Source organism: Phocoena phocoena, chromosome 1 (genome assembly GCF_963924675.1).
Source record: "Phocoena phocoena chromosome 1, mPhoPho1.1, whole genome shotgun sequence".
In the NCBI taxonomy this organism is placed as follows: domain Eukaryota; kingdom Metazoa; phylum Chordata; class Mammalia; order Artiodactyla; family Phocoenidae; genus Phocoena; species Phocoena phocoena.
The window spans coordinates 96814263-96834362 of record NC_089219.1 but is presented as its reverse complement, the minus strand read 5'-3'; the positions used below and the strand labels follow the sequence as shown (position 1 = coordinate 96834362).

The 20100-nt window shown below is 45.8% G+C and overlaps 1 protein-coding gene across 1 annotated transcript; it reads right to left on the bottom strand.

Annotated features, from left to right (window-relative positions):
- Positions 1-180: 180 nt before the first annotated feature.
- On the bottom strand, positions 181-18318 carry LOC136133674 (glutathione S-transferase Mu 1-like). Its single transcript, XM_065890974.1, is given in 10 exon segments — positions 181-267; positions 379-531; positions 2820-2915; positions 15906-16015; positions 16103-16199; positions 16914-17014; positions 17113-17194; positions 17495-17556; positions 17988-18063; positions 18283-18318. Coding segments are annotated over 10 exon segments (900 nt in total).
- Between the last annotated feature and the right edge of the window lie 1782 nt (positions 18319-20100).

Here is a 20100-nt window from a genome sequence, read left to right as displayed (position 1 = left end):
GTTTTATCTTGTTCCTTCATCTGGGACATATTCCTCTGCCATTTCATTTTGTCTAACTTTGCGTGATTGTGGTTTCCATTCCACAGGCTGCAGGACTGTAGCTCTTCTTGCTTCTGCTCTGTATTTCTTTCTTGAGATTCCTTTCAAAAGAGGTGAAATTTTCACACCCTGTGTCACCTTTCACTGTTTCTCAGAGATCACCGAGGTCTCTGTTCGCCCTCTTATCAGCTTCCTTGGTTCTGACAGGCTCAGGCCTTTCTTGTCTTTCTGTGGTGTTGAGAAAACACAGGGGGCAGCAGGGCTGAAAGATGACGGGCAGCTCTGGTCTCTGCTGAGTAGGGACGGTCGACCAGAAGGAGATCACAGCAGCAACTTTACCTGCTGCCAATCAGCCTTTTGCCTGATCCACATGCCCAATTTCTCCAGCCACATGATGGTCAGGATCCAGGGGTAAGCCAAGAACTTCTTGTAGCGCAGCTGAGCCCCTTGACACAGCACAGACCACCTCCTAACTGTGCCCCTCGTTCTGGTCTAAGGGTGCTTGGTGCCTGTGATAGTGCAGGTCCCGAACTCTTTAGTTGGCTGAGGCCAGCACTTCAGGGGGGTCCCTCCAGTTCATGTGCACCCTTTAAGAGTGAAATCTCTTTCCCCCTTCAGTTAATCCCCACTGGCCTTCAAAGCCAGGTGCTCTGGGGGCTCATCTTCCCAGTGCTGAACCCCCAGACTGGGGAACCTGATGCAGGGCTCAGAACTCTCACTCATGGTTTGCAAGCAGTTCCCTGACCCCAGCTACAGAGCCATGCCACAGCTCTGGGGACCTCACACACCTCAGCTAGGTGAGCTAGAGCTCAAAGTGTCTACCACTGTGTCACATTTTAGGATCTTTATTAACTATTTAATAATGCCATATATTTGTATAAGGTTAGAGTGTTTGTTTGAAAACATCTGTTCACATTCCATATTCCAATAAAATTGTATTGGTATTGGTAGAAAAAAAAAGGGTCATCCACATAGAGGGTATGGGATTTCATTATATCGGGAGTCCTCCCCCCTTACGCATCTTGCTGTGGTTCCTTCTTTGTGTCTTTTAGTTATCGGAGATCTTTCCTGGTAGGTCCCAGTCTCTTTGATTGATGGGTTCTTCTGCAGCGTTGTGATTTTGGTGTGCTCATGAGAGAGGGTGAACTCAGAGTCTTACTACTGCACCATCTTGGCTGCTCTCCTTTATTGGACTTTGTTTTAGCATACCACTTTTATCTTTAATCACTTAATTCTTAAAGACCTTTAACATTATTTTTACTGCTGTTTATGTAATAACTGCAAGAAATGGTCATCTGGACAAATGTTCAACAGGATACTTCTCTAAAGCTACTCCCTGTTTTGAGCTAAGACTTGAGGCCGTGCCTTAAGATGGCCCAACTCCACTGTCCAGCCACTGTTTGAGGAACCTGCTAATAAGATGGTACTCTAAAGAGCCCTACACTTTGCAGGTATCCTAACGTAAAATGGCCACACGACCTCTTGACTGCACAGAGTGGCTACACTTGACCCAGCCCTCTAGGCCTGCCCATTTCGGATCAAGATATCCAAGGGGCACCTACAGCCTACTAAATGCTTAAGTTAGAGAGAGCTAATGGCTTTCCCCCAGACCTGTAGATTTTAAACCTTCTGAAATGTATTCTTTATCTCAGGTGGCTGAGATAGCTATATCCGAGGCTCTAAATCCATATAATGGCTGTAGAGTTCACCAGGGCTTTAACTAGAGACAATTCTTTCAAATTTCCAAATTTCATTACATGTTTATCGTGCACCAGGCAGTATGATAGATATAAGAAGTATAAAGTCAAATAAGACATGGATTCTCTCCTCAATGACTTTATGGTTGAGTTGGAGAGCAAAACAAGTAAAACAACAATTATAATACAGTGGGGGTATGTTTTATTGAGATATAAGAAGACAGATGAAGGGTATCTAAAGCAGGGAAAGCCTCCAGGAAACGGTGACAGAAGGTAGGCCACCAGGATCCCACACGATCAGTAGACTACTCAAACCCCTTCCCCAGCACACCCAAGAGCCCCCCGAACCATGACACAGAGTACCACAAGCTGACAGGAGGCTTCCCATGAATGCTGAATTAAGGAGGGAGCCAGGCACAGAAGGGCCCCCCTTCTGTAAAGACCCCATGCTAAAGAACAGAGGTACATGAAGTAGAAATAGAAAGGAGCAAGCAATAGTATAATCCCACCTGTCCCCAACCCCCCGCCACACACACACACATGCATGCCCATCCACGGAGCCTCTGCAGTGGACAACAGAAGGAAAAATGGACACCCACACACACCCAACAGTCAGTCGTGACTCCAGGAAGCCAGGAGGGAATAAGACAAGACACAGCAGGTATCATTAAGGCTTTACTGGGGATCAGACAGGGCTGGGCAGGAACCACACTGGGAGGCAGGGCCTGCACCTGCACACCAGGCCAATTCTGATCTTCAGGGCAGTGCTGGGAGCTCAGAGCAGAGCTCTGCGGACCAGGGGTCTGGTTGGGCTCCTCAGAGCAGAAGCAACCATGGAAGGGAAGGATAGTCTAGTTGGCTTTAGTGCAGGAGGGATAATGTGGGGTGGGGGAGGAACTTTGCTGAAGAAAAGTGGGGAACTGAATAAAGGATGGATGAAAAGGGGGTTGGGAGGGAGATAAAGGGGGCCAAGACGGCATCTAGAGTGAAAAGAAGGAGAAAGAAAAAGACAGACGGTTCTGTGCACAGGGAGGTCCACCTGGTCTCCAGGACAATGGCTCCTCACTCCCATCTCCTGGTTACAGGGCAGTATTTGTTGCCCCACATGGCAGTCTTTAGAAACAGAGGGCCTGGGAGGAAGCAACTGGACTTCATGTAGGCAGAGATCTTCTTCAAGCCCTGAGGGTGGGAAAAAGAAGGCCAGGCCTCAGGTCTGCTGCCCCACTGGGGCTCATGCAGCTCTCCCCAAGTTTGGTACCCTGGTACAGCCCTTCCATGTGGGGTCAAATGTTGGGGCAATAGACAGTCTTTTGGGATGCTCAGCTCTGGAAAGTTGACTCTTCCAATTTCCTGTAATTCATTTGATTTCTTAATAAGACTTATCACATATGGAGACTCTACCCTGTATGAGGTAATGTATATCCACTAGAGATGATAATATAGGTTTAGAATCTCTACACAACTACCTGACAAGATAGGTTCTACTGTCACCATTTATCAGAAGGGAAACTGAGGCACACAGAGGATAAGCACCTCCCTCCTGGTCACACAGCTCATAGGTAATATGTCTAGAATGCAGCCTGGCTCGCTCTCACTCTCCATTCTGAGCTCTTTCCGCTGCACTCCCTTCCTCGCAGCTGAAAACAAAAAGAACAAGGTTCATTCGTCATCCACTTATACAAAGAGTTAAGTCACCACTCAGGGCAGTTGCTCACCAACAGTGTGCCTGGAGGGGTATTCAGGATGGAAAAAAAACAAGATGAAACATTCTGTATTTCGGATACCTGGCCCCTAGATAAGATGCATAACTAAGGAAAAACTCGAATCACCTCCGATGTGTGCACCTCTCCATCCACAGAAAAGCACTAAAATCACTAACTTGAGGTACCTGTTTTTTGGTGATTAGCAGTGATCGTTTACCAAGACTTAGAGTTGATTATTCTTATTTCCCAAACCTCCTCCCCTACTTCTTGAGAGCAGTTCCTCAGAGCTCTCTGAGAGGCTGTCTCCCGGGATATAGTCCTCAGTAAGTTCCCCAAAAAAAGGGAAACCCACTGCTCTTACGTTGTGTGGGTTTTACTTCCCAGTGGACAGTTTTAGTGGCCACAAAGGGGCCCAGAGGAGACTTTTTCCCCTCACCGGAACTTTACAAGGATCTGGAGCCTTGGTACCAGCAAGGCCCCTTGTGCCGGTCCACCTCTCTACATGTCCATACGAATTTGGGTGAGTCTCTCCTGATCTCAGTTTTACCATCTTGGCTGACAATCCTGAGTTTTATTCAGTGGCAGATGAAAAAGGTACCTGACTTCTCAGTTCAGAGATACTGAGAAAGTACCCAGTCGAGAGCCACTGGGAAGGTTCAGGCTGGGTGAGTAGGTAAGGGGCTGGTTGGCATCTTTCCTCGAATTGACTACTTTAACAGAATTAGTTGGAATATAGTGTAGATACCATATAAGAGCTCTTAACTCCAAAGATAAGGGACAGAGCTCTTCCTGGCCAGGTATGGCTTTCTCAGGCAACTGAGAAACTTGCAGGAGTGGTGGAGGCCAGTCCTTTATACCATACAGCAGTCCCATAGGGAAACCCATTCTTTAATTTACAGAAAGTGGCCCATCTGGGGACACACAAAAAGATTTGGCCATCCAGTGTTCCCAGTGCCCATCGAGGCTTTAGACTGTCTGAGGGAGAAACTGAGACGTGTAAAAGACCTGAAATGACTCTAGGGTGACAACTAGGAGAGTTCAGCTCAAAAGCAACACACTGGCCCACCACATACAGTTTCAATAGTAATTTATCCTGAAAAACAGACTCTGAAATGGGAAACAAAGCTTTCTAAACAAAAGAAAGAAGGGTGACAGATTGCTAACCTATGACTAACACCACAGCCAGGTTTAGGTACATTACATACGGAGCTTATACTTGCAAATACGTAATTGGGGAAGCTATACCAAAGGAGATCTCATCCTAAAAATGGCCAAAACGGGGTTCTTTGGACGTTCCAATACTGGGTTTTTTGGGTGTATACAGCTAGAGAAAGCAGGCTATAAGATCAAACAGACTGAATGGAATGCTCATTTCGATTGGTATTTAGAAGCTTCTAAAAGAGGAAATGAGAAAGTAACTTCTTGCAGAAAAGCAACAAAAAATGGCTTGAAATTATATCCGAATTTTTAAAAGGCCTCTGAAGGTGGACCTGCTCTCCTTTGCTCCTCCCCGCTCCTCTAAGTGTCCACTGCAATGCTCTCCTTCATGCTATTCGTCTCTCTCTCAACTTCGTTTTTGTAACACCAAAATTGATTACCCACAGAAAGCAACAATAATTCAAAAGCCTTGGTAAAATTGTGATTATTTTGGCCAAAAAGTTTTTAAAACTTTTTTTTCCCCAAGATTCTGACCTTAAGGAAACAAATGCCCTTCTAGCAGGAACGTGCATCATCTCCCCATACCTTTGAGATATAAATATTCTACCTGATCTTAGGCATCTTCTACTGTGTTTTGGTAGCTTAGTCTCTGCAATTGAGAAGGTACACATATGGTGTACATTTGGCAGAAAGTTGCATAGACTGGGATTCCAAGCAGCCTTTTTGTCCAGCTATGCCAGCTTCAGCGAAATGTGTCATAAGTGGTCCCAGTCCATAAAGCGCCTTTGTTGTCTCAACCTTCCTTGTGTCCCTGTACAACAAAGGCCTTTACTTTCTTAGACTATATTTGGGAGTAAACTTTCTGGTTCTGGTGAAGGCTACATCCTTTGCACTCTCTTTTGGGGACGCCTCTTACATCTTATTGGTTTGAATCACAACTAAAAATCCTAACAATTGATCCTTTAAATTGGAAAAACTTCTAAATTGGTAAATTTTTAGAGACCTCTCATTGTAAACAGTTGTTTCATTGGTATCTATGGAAACGCCAAACTAGAATGTGGATGCAAAGAAATATAATGGCTAACCTTAAGAACTCCCTTAGTTTATAGGATGGAAATCTTTAGATGGTTATTAAGAGATGGGATAAATGAAACAGACTTCGACAGCATTAAAACAACGGTTTTGATACAACACTACCAAAAAGGATGTTTTGGAGAGGCCAAAAAACCCCTTATTGGTCCTCCTAATGTTAAAGGGCCCCAAACAAGTCCACTCTATTTACCCCAGTTTAGAAAAATTTTAAAGGCAAAAAGGTAAAAAAAATTACATTCAGATACTTGACCAGCAATTGCTCGGGGCAACATGCCAATCAATCAAGTTAAAGATTGACAAAAAGCCCTGGGTCCCTTGGCTCAACCCCTCACTGGAGACCCCAAAGCCTTTTATACAGAAATGGGTAAAATGGCCAGGGAATAAAAAGGAAAGTTTCTGGGACTCCTTATAAGACCAAGACTGGTTAATAGGGTCCTAATGAGGGCAACAGTTAAAGGTATAAGAGTTGATAGAGTTGAGATGAAAGTCTATTAAAAATTGGTGTATTTGTGTTTTTTTAAATAAATTTATTTATTTATTTTTGGCTGCATTGGGTCCTTGTTGCTGCGCTCAACCTTTCTCTAGTTGCAGCGAGTGGGGGCTATTCTTCGTTGCGGTACGCGGGCTTCTCATTGAGGTGGCTTCTCTTGTTGAGGAGCATGAGCTCTAGAGCACAGGCTCAGTAGCTGCAGTGCACAGGCTTAGCTGCTCCGCTACCTATGGGATCTTCCCAGACCAAGGCTCGAACCCGTGTCCCCTGCATTGGCAAGCGGATTCTTAATCACTGCCCACAAGGGAAGTCCCAAAAAATTGGTGTTTTTGAACAGGCTTTATGTAAGATGGTTCATCTCTTTTACCTGATATATTGTGGGGATGTACAATATGTCTCACTGTACAATATGGCTCCCCTGCCTGTTATAAGACAGGGTATATAATCTGTCTCTCAGGCAATGTTAATTAAACATGATAAAGGAAACCAATAGGGTTACATGAGTCCAGAGTATGAGGTAAAAGCTGGGGTCTAATATTCAGGGGCTAACAAAAGCAATAATGGAGTTTGGTTTGGGGGTTTTGTTTGTTTGTTTTGCTTTGTTTGTCCCTAGGGTAAATTGGTCTGAGTTTGACTTGTGCACTCAGAAAGAGGACCTTCTGCAAACATTTGAAGGCATGATACACAAATCCCTAAAGTTCTGGAATATGGAAATCTTTTGATTTCCAGTTTAGTTGGAAATTTTCCTTCTGATATAAGAAAACAAATTAAAGAAAATGTAGTTGGGCAAATCAATCTTTTGGTATCATTTAGGCGGCAGCCCAGTTCTTTGGGGAATTAAAACCAACTGTGGGGACTTCCCTGGTGGTACAGTGGTTAAGACTCCAAGCTCCCAATGCAGGGGGCCCAGGTTCAATCCCTGGTCAGGGAATTAGATCCCACATGCATGCTGCAACTAAGAGTTTGCATGCCACAACTAAGGAGCCCACCTGCCACAACTAAGACCTGGTGCAACCAAATAAATAAATATTTTTTAAAAACAAAAAAATAAAAGCAACTATGTTTGTCTTGTGAATCCCCACATTTCAGAAATGTAAATACAGCCCACAATGACCTGAGACTGAGCCTGATTAACTTAATAAGGTAGAACCTGAAACCAAAGGGAAAAAATAAAGGAAAAGAGGCCTTTTTAAATTCAAATGGTTAGAAAGCCTCCTTCACCCAAAATCTAATTCACAGCCTCTTTTAACATTTGTCAAGAATGAATGTAAATCTTAAGTCTTTTCCACGAATAGTAAAAAGCCTAAAGAGTCTCCCTCATTATCGGCTTTAGAAAGGAGTAAGCTGCAACCCACTGCAATGCGCCCTGAGGGGAATTCAGGATGGAGAAAACCAGGATGAAACATTCTGTGTTTTGGATATGGGGGACCTTAAAGAGTTAGGATGCATATCGAACAAAGAATTTCAGTCACCCCAGATTCGTGCATCTTCCTACACATAGAAAAAACTAAAATCATTAACTTGAGATATTTGTTTTTCGATAATTAGCACTAATCTCTTACCAAGATGCATGCTTGACTACACGTACTTCCCAGCCAAAAATTCATATACCTACTGTCTCCTACCTTACGTCTTGAGAGCAGTTCCTCTGAGCTCTCTGAGAGTCTGTCTCCCGGGCTACAGTCCTCAGTAAGGTCCCCAAATAAAACTGAAACTCACTGCTCTTAAGTTTGAGGGTTTTTTTTTTCCAGTCAACATCTTGTTATGGGAGTACTTGTTTTTCTCATTCTGCAAAAACGTTCTCTTTTTCAGAAAAGACTTCTAGGTTCCCAGGGTTTGCCCACAGAGGGATGGATGCCTAGCAAAACAAGGGGCTCAGAAAGTGCCCAAGCAACTTGCAGAAGAAACCAGATTTCACTCAGCAAAACCTGGATGAAAGGTGATAGTGAAGCAGGAGATAGATGGGACCCAGGCCAAACAACTGAAGTTTGTCACCTGTGGACAGAAACTCCATAATAGCAGGAACTCCATAAAAGCAGGATGATGGGGGAGGCTGGGCCCTGCCCAGACAAGAGATAAAAGACCACATATTCCTCATTCTCGAAGTCAAGGAGACCTCCCCGACTACACATGCACAGAAAGCCTCCTTGGAGGTCATAAAGGGAGGGGGCGCCACTTCATAGTAAGTGATGTCAACTACCCATAGGCCTCTTCGCTAGAATCCATCTTGGCTAAGAGATGTGCAAGCACATAGGGGAGGACCCTGAGATACATCAAATACAGACTCAGAACCAGGCAAAGCAAGATGACTGGTCAAAGGAAACCTGGAAGAAATGCCCCATAAAAGTGATTCAAACTACCACAAGGGCGTGACTCTCTCTCTGAGCCCACCCGGTGTCTATCCACACGTGCTGTACTCTTTTTTTTTCTCCTAATAGACACCTTATTTGTTTCACTCCTTTCCATCTTCGTGGGAATTCTTTTCTGCAAAGCCAAAGGGCCAGGGCCTTGTCACTGACCACTGTTCTAGTAGCTAGGATTTGGTGCTCTCAGCGCCACGAGCCGAACTCAGTCTCTGGCCGGGAACCAAAACCCTGCTTCAAACCGCTGCAGGCCGAGGCCACCTGAGATCTTATTTGGTGCCGAAACCAGGGAATTTAAGGTAAATTGCGGGCTTTGCCCAGCTGCGGCTTGGGGCCTCTGACTTTCACTCTTGCCCTCTTCTCTCTTGCTCTCTGCTTCACTTTCTTTTCAAGTCCCACCCCTCAGGCCCTCAGGTCCTGACCCCCATGGCATTTTCCATTGCGGCCAACTCCAATTCCTCCGGAGTTCCCCCTTCACTCCAGGCGTTGGCAGTCCATACACTGCAACGGACAGCCTATTGGGCTGGCCACCTTCAAGCAGACTGCAGTGCTCAAGGAGAGCCCTGACAATGCACCAGCAGTGGTTCAAGGAACCCCTCACTCGAGGGACTGGGTAGACCAGAGATGTCTGGTCAGGGATCAGTGGGAGAGTTGAGGACACTCAAAATCCCACCAAGCACAGGATTTGAAGGAAATTCAGAGGACGCTCTGAATCTCCTTCAGGTACCTCCTAGTAATGTTTCCAGAATGCTGGACTTCATTTCTAGGAGTGCAGTTAAGCCAGATGGGCTGAGAAAGGAAAGCTTAGGTCCTGCTGTAACATTGCCTGGCCTTTAATTATGTAGGGGGATGGAAAAAAATGGCCTGAAAATGGGTCTCTTACAATTAGATCTTTACTGCCATAGTATGGGAAAATGGACTGGGGAAAACTCTCCTGACATTCTAAATGATCCCTTCTAACTTCTCCCAACTCTCAGGGGGGAAACCAAGCTCCCCCCACTCCTGCAAGTTCCCTTACTCCTTCAGATTCTTTTGATCAAACTAAGACCCCCACCTCTCTGGAGGGACAATCCCTGCAGGGACAACATTTTATCAGCCAGTCTGCCCCTGTATCCAGGCCAATCTGAGCATTAAATTGGTCTAAATTTTAGCTATGAAACTATGACCAAGGAAAAAGAAAGATGAGTTTTGACAGTGTGGCCACAATATTCTTTAGACTCTGAAGAAAACTGGTTAAGAAAAAAAACTTTTTTTTTTTTTTTAAATTCCAAAACTGGTTCTTTTTTCATGTGCAATTAGAAAAAGCTAGCTTGTTACTTTTTCCAGAATTCTGACACTGAGGAACACGTCCTACTAGCAGAACTTGATTTTCTCTCCCTGTGCCTTGAGACCAGGGCTCTCAGGAACACTTATCTAGACCATCTCTAATTCCTGAAGCTGAGGAAAAAAACTGGAATGAAGCCTTTTAATATTTTTCTTATTCCAACTGTTATTTATAAACTAGTGAGTTTTACATTGTGATATCTAATTCATGACTAAGTTTAGAAAATGAAGTTAGATCTCTCGTTGTATCTGTCTGGATATATGTCTCAGTGTATGTCTTTGTCTTCGGATAATATTGCTGAGGTTAATTTGTAAATGAGCTCTATTTAATTGGCTTAAAGGAAAGTAAGCACTTACAAATCAGGCAATTCTAAATACAAGAGAAATTAAGCTAAGTGAATTTCAGGTTCACATGAACTGGGAAATATTCAGTATTAAATTAATACCTGGTATTAATGTTTAAGTTTGTGATCTAATTAATATAGACATGTCTTTAGAGTCATCAACATTAAGTATAACACTTCTATTGCATCTAGGTTTAATATAAGCTAAATAAAATCTTGTTATATCCATTGTAAATTTGTCAGCAAGGAAAGTAACTCAATGTGAAGAAACTTCTAAGGAAAATATTTCAAATGAGATAAGAGCTTCGGGTGAACTTTTTAGGAATAAAATAAGATACTGAAACATTCATTACTGAACACTGGCTTCCTTTTACAGAGAAACAAAAGGTCTAGAACTATTAATAAATATGTTTGGTGCCACACTGAGATATTTTCTGTAAGAAAGCACATTTTTCAGGAAATTATTATTTGGATTTATGTTTACCAATCTACACAGTGCTGATACAAAGGACAGTTCATGGTTGCTTAAAGAAAGTAGGATGTGTGTTTTTAGTAAAGAAGATATGAGGAATGGAATTGCATTTTATTAAGGGAAAAAGAAGTAGGTCTGACTTAAAGGTGGCTGTTTCTAGATGGAAAAGTAAAGTAATGGATATAGAAACTGACAAAAAGCTATGTGGAAAGTGAACCCCAAGAAAAGAGTTTTGAGAATGGTCAGGATTGACTAAGCTTAAAATAAATTTAACTGAGTAAATGAATTTTAAAAGTAAGCTGGTGCAAAACTTGAATTGGGGGACTTCCCTGGTGGCACAATGGTTAAGAATCCACCTGCCAACACGTCCTCAATGGGGAAAAACTGAAACCACTTCCACCAAGATCAGGAACAAGAAAAGGTTGCCCACTCTCACCACTATTATTCAACATAGTTTTCGAACTTTTAGCCACAGCAATCAGAGAAGAAAAAGAAATAAAAGGAATCCAAACCAGAAAAGAAGAAGTAAAGCTGTCACTGTTTGCAGATGACATGATACTATACATAGAGAATCCTAAAGATGCCACCAGAAAACTACTAGAGCTAATCAATGAATCTGGTAAAGTAGCAGGATACAAAATTAATGCACAGAAATCTCTTGCATTCCTATACACTAATGATGAAAAATCTGAAAGTGAAATTAAGAAAACACTCCCATTTACCATTGCAACAAAAAGAATAAAATATCTAGGAATAAACCTACCTAAGGAGACAAAAGACCTGTATGCAGAAAATTATAAGATGCTGATGAAAGAAATTAAAGATGACATAAATAGATGGAGAGATATACCATGTTCTTGGACTGGAAGAATCAACATTGTGAAAATGACTCTACTACCCAAAGCAATCTACAGATTCAATGCAATCCCTATCAAACTACCACTGGCATTTTTCACAGAACTAGAACAAAAAATTGCACAATTTGTATGGAAACACAAAAGACCCCGAATAGCCAAAGCAATCTTGAGAAAGAAAAACAGGGCTGGAGGAATCAGGCTCCCTGACTTCTACAAAGCTACAGTAATCAAGACAGTATGGTACTGGCACAGAAACAGAAGTATAGATCAATGGAACAGAATAGAAAGCCCAGAGATAAACCCACGCACATATGGTCACCTTATCTTTGATAAAGGAGGCAAGAATATACAGTGGAGAAAAGACAGCCTCTTCAATAAGTGGTGCTAGGAAAACTGGACAGCTACATGTAAAAGAATGAAATTAGAACACTCCCTAACACCATACACAAAAATAAACTCAAAATAGATTAAAGACCTAAATGTAAGGCCAGACACCATCAAACTCTTAGAGGAAAACATAGGCAGAACACTCTATGACATAAATCACAGCAAGATCCTTTTGGACCCACCTCCTAGAGAAATGGAAATAAAAACAAAACTAAACAAATGGGACCTAATGAAACTTCAAAGCTTTTGCACAGCAAAGGAAACCATAAACAAGACGAAAAGACAACCCTCAGAATGGGAGAAAATATTTGCAAATGAAGCAACTGACAAAAGGATTAATCTCCAAAATTTACAAGCAGCTCATGCAGCTCAATATCAAAAAAACAAACAACCCAATCCAAAAATAGGCAGAAGACCTAAATAGACATTTCTCTAAAAAAGATATACAGATTGCCAACAAACACATGAAGGAATGCTCAACATCATTAATCATTAGAGAAATGCAAATCAAAACTACAATGAGGTATCATCTCACACCAGTCACAATGGCCATCATCAAAAAATCTACAAACAATAAATGCTGGAGAGGGTGTGGAGAAAAGGGAACCCTCCTGCACTGTTGGTGGGAATGTAAATTGATACCATGGAAGCAACCTAAGTGTCCATCAACAGATGAATGGATAAAGAAGATGTGGCACATATATACAATGGAATATTACTCAGTCATAAAAAGGAACGAAACTGAGTTATCTGTAGTGAGGTGGATGGACCTAGAGTCTGTCGTACAGAGCAAGGTAAAAGAGAAAAACAAATACTGTATGCTAACACATATATATGGAATCTAAAAAAAAAAAAGGTCATGAAGAACCTAGGGGCAAGATGGGAGTAAAGATTCAGACCTACTAGAGAATGAACTTGAGGATATGGGGAGGGGGAAGGGTAAGCTGGGACGAAGTGAGAGAATGGCATGAACATATATACACTACCAAACGTAAAATAGATAGCTAGTGGGAAGCAGCAGCATAGCACAGGGAGATCAGCTCGGTGCTTTGTGACCACCTAGAGGGGTGGGATAGGGAGGGTGGGAGGGAGGGAAACGCAACAGGGAAGAGATATGGGGACATATATGTGTATATATATATATATATATATATATATATATATATATATATATAACTGATTCACTTTGTTATAAAGCAGAAACTAACAACCATTGTAAAGCAATTATACTCCAATAAAGTTGTTTAAAAAAAAAGAATCCACCTGCCAATGTAGGGGACACAGGTTCAATTCCTGGTCCAGGAAGATCCCACACGCCGTGAAGCAACTAACCTCATGCGCCACAACTACTGAGCCTGCGTGCAACAACTACTGAAGCCCGTGTGCCTAGAGCCCGTGCTCTGCAACAAGAGAAGCCACTGCAATGAGAAGCCTGCACACCGCAACGAAGAGTAGCCCCTGCTCACCGCAACGAAGAGTAGCCCCTGCTCACCGCAACTAGAGAAAGCCCATGAGCAGCAACAAAGACCCAACACAGCCAAAGATAAATAAATAAAAATCTACTTAAGATTAAGAAGCCTAGCTTGTTCTTTCTAAGGACACAACGGTTTCCCAGACAAGATGACGGTGATGCAGAGATTCCAGACACTCCTTGGAACAGATCCTGCTAGAATAACAGCAGATGTCACCCTGGGTCACTTAATGAGTCAGGGTGAGAGCTCTGTGACCCCAACTAGGTAGGGTCTGTGAGCCCCTTGACAGCCTGAAGAAGCTACAGAAGACAGACTTTTGCCTTTCGTCCTCCCAATAAAGATTTCTTGGGGTTCATGTCTCTCAGGGCGGGGTATGAGGCAGGAGATAGATGGGCCCCAGGCCAAAGAGCTGAAGTTTGTCCCCTGTGGACAAAAACTCCATAATAGCAGAAACTCCATAAAAGCAGGATGGTGGGGGAGGCTGGGCCCTGCCCAGATAAGAGATAAAAGACCACATGTTCCTCATTCTCGAAGTCAAGGAGACCTCCCTGACTACAAATGCGCAGAAAGGCTCCTTGGAGGTCAAAAAGCGAGGGGGTGCCAACTCATAGTAAGTGATGTCAACTACCCATAGGCCTCTTTGCTAGAATCCATCTTGGCTAAGAGATGTGCAAGCACATAGGGGAGGACCCTGAGATACATCAAATACAGACTCAGAACCAGGCAAAGCAAGATGACTGGTCAAAGGAAACCTGGAAGAAATGCGCCATAAAAGTGATTCAAACTACCACAAGGCCGCGACTCTCTCTCTGAGCCCACCCGGGTGTCTATCCACACGTACAGTACTCTTATTTTTCTCCTAATAAACACTTTACTTGTTTCACTACTTTCCATCTTCGTGGGAATTCTTTTCTGCAAAGCCAAAGGCCAGGGCCTTGTCACTGCACTGTTCTAGTGGCCAGGATTTGGTGCTCTCACCGCTGCGACCCGACCTCCGTCTCTGGCTGGGAACCAAGATCCTGCTTCAAGCCGCTGCCGGCCGAGGCCACCCGAGATCAGTATGAGGGTGTGGAGCACAGGCCAGGCCAAGCCAGACTCTAATTATTCCACTTAAAGGACAGAGTCCACCTGCCTGGCCTGGGACTTGAGCCCAGTCTCACTGGGCCCCAACCTACCACATCCCCAGTACTGCTGCAGCCAACTAGGCAGTGAGACTCAGGTGTATCTGTGCACAGTCTTCCCAAGACAGACAGTGCCCAATAAGTTCCAAGGATTCAAAGATCCTGGGGGTGCCTGTACCCAACAGCCCAGGCCCCAACAGGCCACACACTGCAGCCCACATCTGTCCCCATCCTCCCTGCCGGGAAGTCATCCCCAGCTCTTGCAAAATTCTCAAGGCCAATAAGCCTGGAGCAGAACCAGAGCTGATGAGAACTAGCTAAGAAAGCAGATTTGATGATGGGGCCGGGTGGGGAGTGGGGGTGGGAATAGAGAACAGATTGTACTGAAAAACCTATTGGATTAGAGCTTCAAATTCCCAAATCTGACATAAAGCAGACTTTGTTGCTCTCCCACTGGTTGACTGAGGGTGACCAATGATGAGCTGGGAGGTGAGGTCAGGCTGTGCTCCTCCAGCACCAAGTGGTTCCACGCACACCACACAGCTCGGGGTTCCTGTAGTTCTCCAGCTGCACTGAGCCCCAGAAAGTGGGCGCCAGGATTGTGTTACTTCTTCATCCCCACTGTGCCTGACACAGTGCCTCATACAGAGAAGAGGGTCAGACCAGTGAATGTTACTAAAAATAAATGTACCATCCCGCCTCTGAGATCGGAATCTTGAGTAACTGGAAGGAAGAAGGAAGGAAAACGAGGGAAGGAAAGTGCCCACTATAAGAGGTGTCGAGATAAAATCCTTCCAAAGGACACCTATGTATGTACTCAAATCCCAGCACCAACTACAGTCCTGAGAATCTCAATACAACTGGCGGCGACTCACTTGTGCAGACCCCTCTGGAGATCTAGAGAAGATATTGTCTGTTTTTAGTACTTGATATCAGTCCTATGGTGTCTCAACTCTACTAATGCCAGCTGCAGGCAAACTCCTGAAGGTTCTGCTTCCTCCACACTTTCCAGAGCTGTGAACCAGACAGGAAAAGGACCTGAGCTTTCTTTTCCATACAGGAAAGGGAGAGCCACTGACTGCTGCCCATAGAAGCCAGATGCTCTGACTGGGAGCCCAGCACAGCCTGTACTGGCCCTGTGACCTTCAGAAATTATCCTTTCAGCTTAACTCCTTATCTGTAAAATGAAGAGGATAATTCTTTTACCACGGAGGAATGTTATAAAGATTAAATTTGACACAATATATGTTAGATGCTGAGCAGAGATTCTGGCATAAACCAAGTCCTCATTAAGTGTTATTCTTCATTTGGGTTCCAACTAGGAAAGCATCAGTGAAGAGAGGGAAGAGAAGAGAGATATAAATACTAGAGGGGTCAGGAGAATCACCTCAAAATGGGAAGTGAAGTCTTTCAGGTTTGGGAATTCATCCAGACACCTGGGCTCAAATGTGCGGTGCATGTCAAGGATGTCGTACACCAGGAAATGCACATAGGTGAGTTGCAGAAAGGCAAAGCGTGAATGGGCACCAAACTCTGAACGCGGGAAAAATGGCAACTCTCCATCCCCCGAAGCCGTCCCCCTTACCTTGTCCCCTGCAAACCAGGGCCTCTTCCCCAGAAAATCTGAGAAGAGCTTCATCGTTTTAGGGATCTCCTTCAAGTAATCAGGCTTTAGTTTCTCCTGAGGCACAAAACAGCTGTCACTGCCCTCAGATACAGACTCCCTGGGCAAAGACCAGGCCTCCCAGGGCTGTGCCTGATCCCAGCTGCCAAGTACACCTGGGTCAGTGCCCAGGCTGCGATTTAACCCACTTGTGTTCATTAGACTCCTACCAGGTACCACCTCCCATCTGTGAGAGGAGATGGGAAGGCAAAGGGCAAAACCACACTGTACATGAACCTGTCACCACTCAGCTCCAAACACCTGCCGTGGGTCAGACCAGCAGTGTTGTGAGACCTGGCAGAGCGCAGGCCTCAGACCTCAGGAAGATCAACACTCAAATGACTCAGGAAAGAAGTCCTAAGTTCCAGCGTGGGTGACAGAAAGGGTGTGAATGCCGATGCAGTTTCTGAACAGATGAGGAGAATCTGAGAGGCTGAAAGGAAGGAGGGAGAGGAACAAAGTCTGACCCCAGGCTGCCTGCTGGGCACATGTGTTTATGCCTGAGATGCCAAGGAGGAGGTGCTGGGCTAACGAGGAAAACACCCTGTCTAGGAACTGAATTTCCACCCAAGGATGTCTGGACTCTATCCTAAGATTGGTGGGAACTAAGAGTTTCCAAGGGAATGTCTTGGTGGATCAGTAGCTCCAAGGAGTTCAAAGGCAAAAGACCAGTGTAGATGCGACCCTGACCAGCATTTCAAACCCTGTCCAGCCCGGTGGGAGGGGACTCACAAAGTCAGAGCTGTAGCAGATCATGGCCATGCACAAGCGGACATCCATAACCTGGTTCTCCAATACGTCCACGCGAATCTTCTATTCCTCTGTCTCCCCACCTGTGGCCACACAACAGGGACTCACCCTCAGGATCCCGCCCCAGACAAGCCCAGGGCATGGCCACCTGTGCCCCTCCCCCACCCACAGCTCCACTCACACATGTTGTACATGCGAGCAATGTAGCAAAGGATGGTGTTGCTCTGGGTGAGCCTGTGAGCCCCATCAATTAAGTAGGGCAGCTGGAGGAACAGCAGGCCAGGTCGGTTGGGCCACCAGGCTCCCCTGCACCCACTCCCTTGAGCAAGGGCAGAGATGAAACCTGGCACTCACAGAGCCTGGCCCATGGTAGACACTAAATAATATACTGTAAAATGAAGGGATGAGCTGGGACATACAGCATTATGGAAAGGCAGTGAAGAGAACCAGGAAGCTGAGAGGCCGAGCAGAAGGCACCGGACCCTGAAACCTCTAAGCTGGGTAAGCAGATGGACAGGGACACCATCCACTTTCCTCCAGAGCACCCCAGCCCCTGCACCTACATTGGGGAAGTCCAGGCCCAGCTTGGATTTTTCATTCAGCTACTGGCTTCTGTCATAGGGAGCTGTGGTAAAGTAGATGCAGTGAAACAAACCGCCCCGGAGTCCAACCCTCCTTCCCGGGGGACCTACCAAGGAGTCAGAGACAAGAGCCCCTGAACAGGTGGATCTGGAATCTGAACCTCTAAATCTAGCATGGAGTTTTGGGGGAAAGCACAATTAGACGGCTCTGGAACCCACATGAGTAAGGTTTACAAAGGGTTAGTGCAAGCAATAAAGGGAACCCGTGCCAATGGCTGATACAGGGGCCCGGCCATCGGCTCTCATGGCCGGCCTTGGAGGCCAGCTGGACACTCAAAGAGTTCGGGAAGGGTTAGACCTCTCTCCAGCTGCTGGAGGGCAGCAGACAGAAATAACAGGGGCCAGGACATGGGTTGCTTGGTACCAAATCAGCATGAATTGAGCAGAAGCCAGGACATGACAAGGATGCCATTACCGTCCCCCAGCGGGTACTTCTTCTCCTCCTAGTTTGAGTCTGTGTACTCCAGGAGCAGGCGGATGGCGTGAGCCAGCTGGGAGAGGTAGCCGGGACAAAGGACAGACATGAGGTTTAACCGCACGACTTTCTGTGCTCCGCGTCCCCTCCCACACTCCCAACCCTCTCCCCGACCTGGGAAGGAGAGGCGGAGGGAAGGGGCTCGGCTGCAGAGAGCCCCACAAACGAAGTTTCCGGCGAACCGGTCCCCAGCTGCGTAGCATTTCCCTGCCCGCCCTGGTGGACCCCCGCTCACCCCGCGGATTTCCCAGTAACCCCGGATCATTGCCATGGTCAGGGTTCGTGGATCGGGGTACCGTCTCCGAACCGCTGTGGAAGTTCATCCGGGTGCCTGGATCAAGCCTGGGTGTGGCCTGAGTGAGGCCACGCCCCACCGCCTCTCTCCGCCCCGCCCCCAACTACTACCCAATCTCCGAGGCCTCCTGCGACCCGGGGCACCCGGGGTCCTCAGCGCGGTATCTGCACCCAGAGCAGTGGAAATAGTTCGTGTCCCCCTCCAGGCGCGGGGACTCGGGAGCCGAGCTCTGGACGCCAGGACGCTGAGGGCAGCCTGATTCCCGTCCCCAGTCAGATCTCAGGTAAATCGGGGGAGTTGGCAGTGCGCTCGGGGAACAAGCCTGAATCACAAGAGCACGAATCTTCCACCTCCCCTGCCCTCCCAGGAATCGCTCAGGCTTGCTCCTGGGCTGCCGAGTTCCCTCGGGCTCTGGGAGGCTCTGACTGTCAAGTCCAAAGAGTGGCGTCCCTCATATCGAAACTTTAAACGAGCCACTAGCACAGGAAGATAAGGACTCCAAGCAATCCTAACGCTCCCCCGACTCTTTATAATCCCTGACAGCAGCATATCTTCTAGAACAGACTATCAATGGTATACAAGAAACACCCACAACAAGGTACAGAAAAAGTAAATGTGGTCAGTGCTTTCCTTTCAGGGACTATGGAGGACTCGTCCCTTCAGTCGTATGCCTAAGAGTGATAATGACCAACTGTTAATTAATCGAGTAGCTTTATGGCCTAAATAGTGACTCTAAATTCAGAACCAGGCCCAGCAAAGAAGATATCCAGGTGCAGTCCAGAGATGTCCCGACAGCCAGCTGGATGACCCTCACGTTGACTGGGTTGACTGGGTCAGTGACCTGGATTGTGGTGGTCACAGAGGGATCTGAGTGGGGGGGGAGAGGGCTGTCCTTTGAGCAGCTAGGAGCCTCTCCTGCTGCAAGGGGGGCCAGAAGGGGGGACCAGCAAGGAGCCTGGAGGACTGGCACAGGACCACAGGCAGAGTGGGCCCAGCACACCTTGGCTGCCCAGGTCCACGGATTCCTGCCCTGATCCTTGGCTCCTGACCCACGTGTGGTTTTGTGTAGGAAAGGGTGGCTCAGGTGGCCTTTGATGACGCTCTGTGATACAACCTCCTCAAGAACAATGTCCTACCTGCCAACTTTCCTCTTTGAAGCTTGAACGTTATTTCAGAATGAGGGGAATAGGACAAGGTTGGTCTGGGTTCACTTTTCCCTTGTTTAAAGTATATTACAAGGTAATGGATATATGAAAAGAGATGAGAAGAACTTTTAAAAGCAAATGGATTTTACAAGTTAAAATGCAAGGTTGGTACACTACAGAAAAATAAGTTTAAAATTAGCTAACACTTTACAAGGATAGAAAGGTATGAACCCAGTATTCAATGAAAGTTTCTGACCACCAAGATAGAGTATGGAGTGGGGGTTTGAAGAAAGCAGATCTATTGTATCTAATCCCTGTTAAATCACAGAGTCAGAGTCTGCACATCTCTGCTAAGTTGGGGAGCCGGGAGACTGTGTCACCAGAGACCAGCAGAGCTCAGTCCCCATGGCAGATGCTTCCAGCCATTCTGACCTTGCCTGTCCTCAGGGCTCCAGGTTGAGATCCACACTCAGCATGCAGCTCAGGGTCAGGTGGATTCCTAGTTCGGTTTGCCCACAGGGAGGCGATGGTGGCCATGCACACACAAAAGTGCGGGCCCTCAATAGTTATATTTTTCACAATATAAAGAAGTTGTCATTCTGAGTTTTACACA